Source organism: Arvicola amphibius, chromosome 10, assembly GCF_903992535.2.
Source record: "Arvicola amphibius chromosome 10, mArvAmp1.2, whole genome shotgun sequence".
Taxonomy (NCBI): Eukaryota; Metazoa; Chordata; class Mammalia; order Rodentia; family Cricetidae; genus Arvicola; species Arvicola amphibius.
The window spans coordinates 97,296,210-97,307,566 of NC_052056.1; the positions used below are offsets into that span (position 1 = coordinate 97,296,210).

General features: G+C 53.0%; 1 protein-coding gene across 1 annotated transcript; it reads left to right on the forward strand.

Moving 5' to 3' along the window:
* The first annotated feature begins 1,432 nt into the window (after window positions 1–1,432).
* On the forward strand, window positions 1,433–2,945 carry Foxl3 (forkhead box L3). The gene is made up of 3 exons (XM_038344638.1): window positions 1,433–1,539; window positions 2,194–2,362; window positions 2,568–2,945. The coding sequence occupies exons 1-3, from the start codon at window positions 1,433–1,435 to the stop codon at window positions 2,943–2,945; spliced, it is 654 nt and encodes a 217-aa protein (XP_038200566.1).
* Window positions 2,946–11,357: the final 8,412 nt, after the last annotated feature.

Genomic DNA, 11,357 nt, shown 5'->3' on the forward strand with positions numbered 1-11,357 from the left:
TTACTGCCTGTGGAATACCCATCTACGGCATAGACGCCACATAGTTGACTTGACCACACACCTGCTGAGAGGTGTATATCCAATCAGACGTTTCCAGAAAAGCTTCTCCAAGCATATGGGGCTGATCTCAGGTTTCTGTCTGACTTGTGTAAAGGTGTATTATGGGATATATTGGGTCCTATGGCAATCATGTGTTTATGTGGGGTTTTGTTTCCTCTCTTTATAGTGCAGGCTGACCTGAAATGCAAGGTCCTCCTGCGTTGGTCAGGATTATAGTCCTATGCCACCACTACTGACTACATGCTTAATATTTTTAATGGCCAGACTGTTTCACAGAGGTACTATGCACTTTCATTCCCAAAATGCTTGACTCCTATTGCCGAGTGTGGTGGCTTGGACTGGGACAGTAGCCGTGCCACTGTGGCACAACCAAACCTGACTTGCTGCACACAAGCTTCTCCAAAGAGGACTTCATTCCTTACAAGAAGAGAGGTAGCACTAGGCCCCATCAATGGAAGTAGTCCTGAAGGTGCTGCCCTGAAGGGGGAATTTTCCCAAGGCTAGCCCTGGCCTCTTATCTCTCTGGGTTTACAGACATGGCTCCTAGTCTGACTTCTGTGAATTATTAGAAAGAAGTGCCTGGAATGCCAAGGTCCCCCAAAACATCCTACCTCGCTATGGTTTCCCATCTCTGACTCAGATGTCCCTGCCTAGGCTGGCACTTTACCACTCCCAGGGCCAGAGAGCCAGTCAAAGGCTCAGAAGAATCGCTGTGGTCCCAGGCTACCCAGAGCACCCATGGGAGGCTACTTCATGGCAGGGATGGGCAGTGGGAGGAGAGCCCAGGATGTTGGGAGAAACCCTGGGCTTTGGAGTCATCATCCACCTGGTGCAATGGGAAAACAGCAAGCCAGGATGGGGCAGGAGCTCCCAGGTGCCTGAACGAGCCTCTGTGTCCTAGAGCTGAAAGCAGCCAGCCTATGTCCTATGGAAGAGGAGCAGTTCAGCTCCTTAGGACTGGCCCACATCACCTCTAGCTGTGGGTGCAGCAATGAGGCCAGAGTCTGCGAATGGGGACTCTGTGGGCCCTGCAACAGGCACAGGGTTGGCCTCAGGGGAGAACAGAGAAGGGTCGTCCTGCCTGTGGGGCCAGATCACACTCCAGGCCTCCCTTGCTGGCAGGTCAGAAGGTGGCGACGCCCCCCGCTGCGCTCCCCACTCTGTGGTGGCTGGGGACAACCCCCGCACTGGGATTGGACGCCAGAGAACCAGGCGGAGCGGGCGGGGACCCCAGAAGCCCAGGCTCCCCGCGTCCTGCATGCAGATGCTGTTGGCCCAGTCAAGGTAAGCTAGTGCCGGGCCCACGACCGGCGGCCAGCACGGAGGAAGAGGCGGCGGCAGCGCCAGGGTGGGCCAGCACAGGGTGGCCACAATGTTTGACAGCTCGCAGTACCCCTATAACTGCTTCAATGACGACGCCGACGACTACCCTGCCGGCAGCTCCGACGAGGAAAAACGGCTCACAAGGCCAGCGTACAGGTGACCCCGGGGCAGGTGACAGGGCCAACAGCAGCGGTAGAGGTCTGGGTCATCCGCACCTGAGCCAGACTAGGGGAGGGGGATTTCTTCCTTATGCCAGTCTTTGAGGAAGAAGGGCACGTTCCAGTGCACTCTGGAGACAGCCAGTCGGGAGTCCACCAAGATCTGAGCAGGCTAGTGGGGTCTGGGTAGAAGTGGAAAACAGCGAGGAGATTATCAAACGAAAGCTTCTTCTGCACCCCAACACTTCACTGGAGTCCTGGGGGGCTGAAAGGGTTTCATTCAGTAGGCCCCTCGCAGCTTTAAAGGGTCCTGCAGAGTCTAGAAGGTATTGGAGATTCCAGAGAGATTCAGGGGTTCCAGAGAGTCTCCATGTTCAGAGAGTCTGGGGGTTCAAGAGAGTCTTGGAAGCTTCAGGAGGTCCGGGAAGCTCCAAAAAATCTTGAAGGGCTTCAGAGATTCGGTAGAGGCTTTAGCCTGCCTGCTGAGCTCTGGCAGGTCCATAGAACTGCAGTGGATGGGGACGTGGGGAGGTCCATCTAGTCTCAAGGGTTCTGGCCAGTCCCAGGGCAGGTCTGAGTTCACCAGCGCTTCTGCGGTTTCAGCGCTCCACCCCGCCTGATGCAGCCCCTCTGTCTGGCACCCCTGTCGCAGCTACATCGCGCTGATTGCCATGGCCATTCAGCAGAGCCCCACGGGCCGTGTGACCCTGTCCGGCATCTACGACTTCATCATGCGCAAGTTCCCTTACTACCGCGCCAACCAGCGCGCCTGGCAGAACTCCATCCGCCACAACCTGTCGCTCAACAGCTGCTTCGTCAAGGTGAGCCCCTCCCCCTCCCGCCGCTCGCACTGGACCCCCGGGTGTCCCCAGTCATCTTTAGTGACCGGGAAGGGGGAGGGGTGTCACCGCCCATACAGAGGAAAGTTCCTTATTAGCAGATGCCGGTGGGGGCCCGCAATGCACTTGCCAGAGACGCGTGCTGCCCCAGGCTTGGGGACACTCTCTGAGCAACACATTCCCGCAGGTGCCACGAACCGAGGGCCACGATAAGGGTAAAGGCAACTACTGGACGTTCGCGGGCGGCTGCGAGTCCCTCTTGGACCTTTTCGAGAATGGCAACTTCCGTCGGCGGCGCAGGCGACGCGGCCCCAAGCGCGAGGGGCCTCCGGGTCCCCTCGAGCCAGCAGCGCGCGGGTCAACCGGCTCTGATAACGCGCGAGTTCCAGACCCGGAGGCCCGGGTCAGCCCTGCCACACACAGAGACATCAAATTCAGCATTGACTACATCCTCTCTTCCCCGGACCCTTTCCCTGCGCTCAGGTCGCCCTGTCACTCGCAGGAAACCAGGTATCCCGCGGCGCTGGAGCCCCAGCAAATGAGTTTCCATTTTTGGGCAGCATGAGGTGGCCCCTGGAGCTTTGAAGTCAGTTGAGGACTTGGGCCTGCTCCCTCCCCTAAAGGCAGGACCTGAACCAGGCATCTTGAATCAAGAACCCTGGACGGGGCCACATCTACATACTTCTTCCCAGACTGCCCCGGGGTACTCAGCTCTCCCTTTGGAGGAAAAATCTGGAGATCTTCTCATAAAAGGTATTTATGGTGATGTTGTGACTTTATAAAGAATAAGAACAGTTCACTCACAGGAAAACCTGGCTCGGATTTGGCCCCACTTTAGGATTTGCTGTGGACTCACTGAACCAAGCACCCCCTACAACACAGCTGTACAATCACCCAAGGCTCCCTGGAATAAGGTAGCATCTTGTCCTCAGTGGTGTGACAAGTGGCTTTGTAGACATCCCCATTCCAAAGTTAAAATGTGCTCAGTAACTTATTCATGAAGCTGGTTAAGGCCTTCCCTGCAGCTGAACATAATGAGGTTTAAAACAGCGGAGACAGATGTTACTCTATCCTGTGGCTATTATTTACCCCAAGGCTTCCAGAGATGTCCAGCCATGAGGGACACAAGCAGAAATAGCCTGTGTTCCCAGCAGAAAGGTGCCTCCCAGACCAGGCATGAAGGCACAGGCCTGTCATCCCAACACTTAGGAGGCTGAGGCAGAAGGACTCAAGGCCCACCTGGGCAAAATTAATGAGATCTTGCTTCAGAATAAGAAGAAATTTTAAAGATTGAAGCAGCACGTAATTTCTATACAGGGAAGAGAGGAAGAATGGAGGGGAGTGGAGGAGGAGGGGAACGTTCTCCTGATTCTATCCAGCCCCTGCAGGCTTCCTTGCATGCAGGTATTCTAGCAGGGGACAGTACCACCAAACTACACAGTGATGTGCTCGAGACAGGAGTGGAAGCATACTCCATCTGAAATGCAAATGATTTTATTGCCATTGAGACGGGCAGTTGAAGAAACACAATTAGGCACAAAGAAACTATGCTCCCACCATTCCCAGTTTTCACCAACCCGCTTTTTTTCAGCATTCACAGTTTGCTGTGACTTAATTTAAATGTTAGCAATCTCATGCGCTCTGTGACGATTTCCATGAATGACAAAATTACTCCCCAACTAAGCGAGTTGTCTCTGCTGAGAATGGCAATCCCCACTTTAGCTCAGAAATGAGCTGCAGGAGAAAAAAGGTGGGCTGAGGCAGGATGGAGTCACAGGAGAGGGCTCTTAGGCCTAGCTACTGTTCCAGCCTGATGGAGTAATCCGTTTGCTCCCATACCTCTCTATAAAGTCCTTACTGACTAGGGAAAAGAGAAGGGGCTCCGGGCCCTGCAGCGTCCCTCCTAAAGAGAGTATTCCTACTCTCTGACCTCCAGCCCCTGCTGAGCACCAGCCTCCGCCTAGAAGTTGTTTCCCACCCCAGCCCAGCAAGAAGAGAGCCCTCGCCAAAGGTGAAGTGCCCTGCCCCTTTGCAATACCACCTGTGGGTTCCAGAACTTGGCTGCTCAAACCCACACATCCATCATGCTTGTGGGCTCTGCCATGATATGGCCAGGCCTAACATGGCACTCAAACCTGTGCCTGCTCCATGCAGGCTTCCTCCCCTGCCCTAGCTTGTCTGTGCTGTCAGGAGTGTGAATGTGCCTGTGCCTATGCCTGTGTGGGTGGGTGTATGCACACGTGCACTGTGATCATGCTTCTGTCTGTGTCCTTGTTTTGTGTATCTGTTTATTGGGCGTGCTAAAAGCATTAACTCATGACGGCTTGTGACACAGATGGTACACACATCAGAGTTGTTCAGACAGTGTCTGAAGATACTTTTTTTCTGCCACCAACTGAATAAATAAAAGTTGCATTTCATCTCTTGGATGCTTGCTTGCTTTCTTCTGACAGTTTGTTCGAGTTAGCAAAGTCTAATTTGAAACCAGAAAACCCCTTGCCCTGAGCAAGACCGAGAAGCTTAGGGAGACTCAGTCCCTCTGCACGCGGGTTCACTGCCAAATGCTGTCCACAGCCACAGATGGGAGAGGTGAGGACGGTGCCAGGTGAGGCTGGTGTACCTTGAGGTTTGGCGGTCACTTTGCAGAGGCTATCAATCATGTTCTTAGAAGCAAAGGGACATTTCCAGTTTGCCAGGGTGTGATAGCCCGCGACGTCAGGAGTGAGTGGCATTTAATACCGATAAACATAACAGGGGTGAGGGCTGGCCGTGACCTATTCAAATGTCGCTGCCACCATGCAGACTCTCCCAACGTGATTATAATTAAATACTTTATGCCGCTCTTGCAAATCCGCAGATTGATCATCGATACGTACATTACCAGCGCATTACCCCGAGCAGATGTCTGCCACACGCGTGTCACGGATCAGTAGGTTTCCATTAACAAAGTTGGGAGGTGCTGCCAAGTGCAAGTTCGGAGAGGCGGGTAATATACGTGTTACCTTAGTCCCAACCAAAGTTCCTAGGCTGTACGACAAATCTCTGCAGCCCCAGAAGAAAGTGGATGGAGCACAGTCAGCTTCAGAGGGCAGAGCACCTAATTCAGACTGAAGCCCTCCTTGTGGGATCTGGCGGGAGGCCCAGCGATCTCCCAAGCTGGCAGTGAAGGAAAGCACAAGGCAGAGTGTACCTTTGGGTGCCTTTGCCCACCAGGTGCAGCCAGCCTCCTAAGGGCTGTTGACAGGTCAATGTAGCAAACATTCCCTGATGGTATAGCCACCAACATGGGCACAACGGGGCACTGCCAAAAGCTGAGACCCTAAGAAAAGGCAAGCTTATGGGAGCCCAGCCCTAACTGAAAAGGATTTGGGGCTTGCAGAGTAGATCCAAAGCAAATGTGGCTAAAGGGAGGCTTTAGGAATCGATCCCAGCTTGCCCTATCCCAGCTTGCCCCAGGTCCCATGCTTGCCCCAGGACAAACTGGCCCTTCTCTAATCTTGGGACTGCACCTCCTTCATTTCCGCCAGATCTGTCCCAGTTACACGCTGGCTTCCATTTTTCTACACCCATCCTTCTCTGCAATGCTGGTACCTGGGATTGAGAAGGAGGCTGGGGAAGGACTGAACCTTGGGGTGAGGACTGAGTAGCTTCCCCATCACTCATTTGGTCCCCTCACTTCCTTGAAGCCACTTCCCACTCCTCACATAGGTTTCCTTTCATACCCTAGGGCACCTGAGGCAGACAGAGAGACAGGGTGTTTTCATCCGCCATCTGCCTGTGGCTGTATCTCAACTTTTTGGAATGGTCTTCAATAGCCTCCTCCACCCTGCCTCAGTTTCCTCACCAAAGCCAGAATCTCTCCCACCTTCTAAATTATAACACTACAAGGAACACACCCCGTCCCACACCCCACCCCACCCCCACCAAGGGCAGGCCTGGGCTGTGAGGTCCAGACTAGAGTGTGTTCATTTCAAAGCCAGGGTCCCGTGTGGTCTCAAGTGTTTTAGGCTTAAAACACAGCCTGGAGCTTGTTTTTCTCCAAAGGGTCAAAATGAAGATAGGTGTCATGGGACCCGTGGCAGTCCTGTGTCCCTCCCAATGTCTGGTCCATCTTTGTCTGACTCCAATCACGCTGGAAGCTCGCCCCACCCCGTCTACCAGCCACTGGCTCTACCAGCGGACGGCCTTCCAGATTCTGCTGAAATCTACCAGCATGCCCCATGCCGAGTGTTTACTGACTCGCATCTGAGAAATAAACTCCTATAGCTTGATATTCTGGCCTCTGAGCAGATGTTAGGGCACATTCTCAGGGCAGCTGATCTGTGTCTCCCAGTTTGCGGGAGCCATCAAAGATCTTCTGGGGAACAGAGAAGGCAGTGGCTGGACTGGAGAGAGGCTGAAGGTGTCCCTCCTTGTCAGGCTGAAAGTCTGTAAGAAAAGCTACTACAGAGCAAGGCCATCTGCCCAGGTGTGTGGCGACAGGGCCACCCCTAGGGTAGGAATGCTGGACAGCCACTGCTTGTAGAACTGGGTACTACCTCCAGCACGCTGGCTGGGAGAAAGAGCAATGAGGGAGGCATCAGCCATCTGCAGGAGCCTGGCTCAGCCACGAGATGGAGGGACAGGCAGACAGGTCTCCAAATCTGGCAGCAGTGTCCGGTGTGTACCAAGCTTTCTCTCTGCCTGGCACTGCTCTGAGAGTCTCTGCCCAAGGGTGTGGTAAACTGGAGTTAGAAATACTGACTACTAACATAGTGAAGGGAACCCTGATGGCTCTTTGGCTTGGAGAGGGAGGGTGTGGGGGTATGGGTGGAAGGGAGGGGAGGGAAGGGGGAGGAGGAGGGGAGGAGATGGAAATTTTTAATAAAAAAAAATGAGAAAAAAAAGAAATACTGACTACTGAGCTGGAGAGATGGCTCTGAGGTTAAGAGCATGCACTGATCTTCTAGAGGACCCTAGTTCCTAGCACCTGCGTTAAGTGGCTCACAACCACCTGTAACTCCAGTCCCAGGGAACCCAACACCTTCCTCTGCCCTCCACGAGCACCCGCACTTGTACCCATATGCACACACAGATGAGCACGCATTTGCATAATCAAAGAGAAACATATGGCTGTGTTTGGTGGTACACTCCTTTAATCCCAGCACTATGGAGGCAGCCCGGTCTACATAGTGAGTCCCAGGCTGAACAGAGCTATAGTAAAATCTTATCTCAAAAACAAAACGAAACCCATTGAGATGGCTCAGTAGGTAAAGGTGCTTGTTCCCAAGCCTGGCTACCTGCGTTTCATCCCCAGAAACCACACAGTGGAAGGAAAGCATCAATTTCTAAATGTTGTCCCTTGACCTCTGTGTACTCTGTGACTCACATGTACCCTCACACGTCTACTCAGATACGCACAAACACATAAAATAAGTAAACGCAATATTCTTTAAATAGACTATCTACTAGCTGAAGTACTGTTCCAGGGATAAGGTGATCTGGAACAGCCCAGCACCCTCGCTGTGGCTCAGCTGCTGAGCTGCTGATGTTGGGGCGGGGTCAGGGGTCCCTTCTAGTAGGATATCAGTGAAGGACTGCCTTCTAGTGGGACATCACCAGTGCCCAGCCTCCTCTCAGGAGGAGTTACATCAAAAAAGAGAAAGGAAGGAAAGAAGGAAGAGAAGGAGGGACGGAGGGACGGAGAGATGGAGGGATGGAGGGAGGAAGGGAGGGAGGGAGGGAAAGTGCATGGCCTGTGATCTGTGATGTGATTTTTTTATTGTTGTTGTTGTTCAAACTAACAATCTGTGAACAGTTACAAAATTACATTTTCATTTTCATTCTGCACAAAATGCCAGTCACATCCTGGGCAAAAAGTGCCTGGTCCTCACGCTCCACTGTGCAGAAGGGACAATCCCCAAACCAGTACGGAGCACATGGGGCCCCGACAGAAATTAACAGGCTCTTGTATGCACCGGTACAATTACATTCAGGCCAGCTTTAGGCGACTTCAAACCCAGGTTCCAAATAAGATGTGCGTTCACTGAACTGAAACACGGGGTATTAGATTTATAATAAACACAGAGAGAGGTCACATGGCGCTGCCATTTCTCAAGAGGAAAGGAAATTGAACGGGAATGTCAGGACTTTATTCAGCTTGGCCCTGTGCTCTGTGTGGAATCCAGGTGACCAAGAGGCGTCATTAGCCAAGGGTATCCCAGCTTGGAGCATCTGCCACGTCCTGGATTCTGTCACTGGAACTCTCTGTCTAGTCAGGCTGGCCTCTCATTTGAGGCAATCCTGTCTCAGCCTCCCAAGGGTTGACATCATAGCTAATCTTCATTTACTTTTGAGACAGAGGTGGTTTTGAACTCAGGACCTTCCTGCCTTGGCCTCCCAAATGCTGGGAGTACAGGTGTGCATACCTCTTTCTGTGCCCCCCCGTGCCCACGTGCACTCAGAATGGAATCCAGAGCATCACACCTGCTAGGCAAGCATTGTGCCATTGAGCTGAGTACCCAACTCCCAGGCTTTCTCTGTAAGTGTTGATGGGGATGTACCCACCCTGATCCAAGGAGCAAGGGATGTACTACAGTGTTTTGGAGACCACCTATACTATCATCTAGGGTTTCTTAACAATCCCTGAGCTGGTGAGAGGGGCCCTACTAAAGACTACCCTACCCTCCAGGGCACATCAGCACCAGCGCCTCCTCTCTTCCAAATCTCTGGTGTAGAAGTTGATGAGAGTGGCAGGAAGGGACTGGGTAGCTTTGCTTCCATGACAGGAAGTTGGGTAGACAAGATAGCTCTTTCCTGAACTTGGGAGGCAGGGGCAGCCACCAAGGCTCTGTACATGCCAGGAAATGGCTGAACCCTGAGTAGAAGGCACAGCTGGAAGAAGGGCTGGGCACTGGGTGTCGGGGGTCACTACAGGAACCTAATAGTTCCAGCAAGAAGCCCAGAAGGCCTTGTTAGCCTCTGTCTCTATGGAAGGTTCATGAAACAACAGAAGCCAGGCTGCAGGCAGCATCTGCCAGGGGGATACGGGGCTGAGAGCATTCTCAAGCGTAAAAGCTCCTTGTGTGTGGTTCAGCAAGAGAGTGATCTACCTAGCATCCTGAGTGACTGGTCTCCCCAGACAGGGGAAGCTGAGGCTTACAGTAAGCCATCTGGCCTCCATGTGCCCATCCTACCTGCATCCAAGTGGAAGAAAGAGATCTATGCTCTCTCCCACCCAGGCCAACAACTCCTCTTGTCCCCAGTCAGCAAGTGTTTTCTGGACTCTCTGTATGTATCTGTATGCATCTGCATGCACATCTGGAGTGCAAGGACAGGTCATGTTGGTATGCACATAGGGTACAGATTCATGTACCTGTGCACGGATGCAAGCATGCAGCTTCACACACTTGGACACACCTGTGTGGACACACATGTGCAGGCATGTATACCAGTGAACACAGAAGTATACAGCTACACTCTGCCCTGCTGCAGGCTATAGGGGCCTGGGCTGGGAAAGATGTTTCCCTGTGCTTAAGAGCCAAGGGGTGTTTATGAGGCCAAGCCGAGGAGGAAGGCATTACAACATGTGTGAGGACAGGAGGCATGACAGCATACACCTATGTGCATACAGCAACAACATGTACATCATATACCTGCACTTATGTGTACATACACACACACACACACACACACACACACACGTATAGGCAACACATACGAGCACAGACTAGAGGCCCAGCAGGTGACATTTGAAATACGTATGGCAGAGCTAGGACGCTGGCCCGGCCTGCACGTTCAGATGGCGTCTGGTCCAGGGTAGGCTGCTGGCTCTCTCTGACCTGCTGCGGTCACGCCTCCTGCCCTCACACATGTAATCCCTTGTTGTAATGCCTTCCTCCTCGGATTGGCCTCATAAACACCCCTGTGGCACTTAAGTGCAGGGACACATCCTTCTCCGTCCAGGCCTCTGTGGCCTGGGGCAGCGCAGAGCTTCCAGCCCAGGCCAGGCAGTGAAGAGCAACTGCAGTAAGCAGGACATTTCATTGTCTCCAGAGGGATGGAGAGCTGCCTGGGGACTTGTAGATCCAGGCAGGGGATTTGCACAGTTCACGTCGGCTCCAGGATTCCTGCCACCACCCACCCAGGTCACACAGGACACAGGCTAACAGCAGAACAGGAGCCACCCCCAGAACAAACTGCCCCAGACCCTACATCCTTGCCATCCGGACTTCCTGGACCTAGTCTGTCCCAACGCAGGGTAGGTGCTGGAACGTGCTTCCCCTAGAAAGCCCTGGGCTCACAGATGTGGGTCAGTGTTTCCAGACACGAAGGCAGAATGTGCCACATGTGCCCAGAGCTTCTGAGACGTCTGGAATGATTTCTCAGTTTTCTGTTTAGATAACTGACTGGGACAGATGTTGGCCAAGAATCTCCAGGCTCCCGCTGCCCCCTGTCAGCTCACAGTCCAGAGGTTGAAGGCCCCCTTGAGGTAGGGATTGGTCGGAGCCTAGGTCAGGAGAGCACCCCAAGGCCGTGTCAAGGCCCGGAGCTTCTCTAGGCTAGACTAGGAGCCATGCTAGCCCCTATGATTGGCCCCTCAGCTGCATGGAGGTGGCCTGCTTTGCACCCCAGTTCCTTGCACTTGCCCATCAGAAGGAGGAACCCCATCAACTCCTACAGACTTTAACCCACCTAAATATGTCCTCCGACCTTGAAGCACATGGAATTTTTAGCTCTCACATTGACTCTGAGGCAAAATGGAGGCAGGTCTGTCCCCACACTGCTGGTAAGGAAATTGAGGTCCGTCAAGGGTAGACCAGTTGGCCAACCAATCATTGGGGAGGGCATACCAACTTCCTAACCTATCTACCTATTCTGTGGGTAGAAGAAATGGTTTCAGTTATCTCTGGGTCGTGTCCTCCAGGCCCACATCTCTCCTGGCCGCTTTGCCCAGTAGACACCAGCCCAATGACCCCAGCAGACATTTTATTTTGGC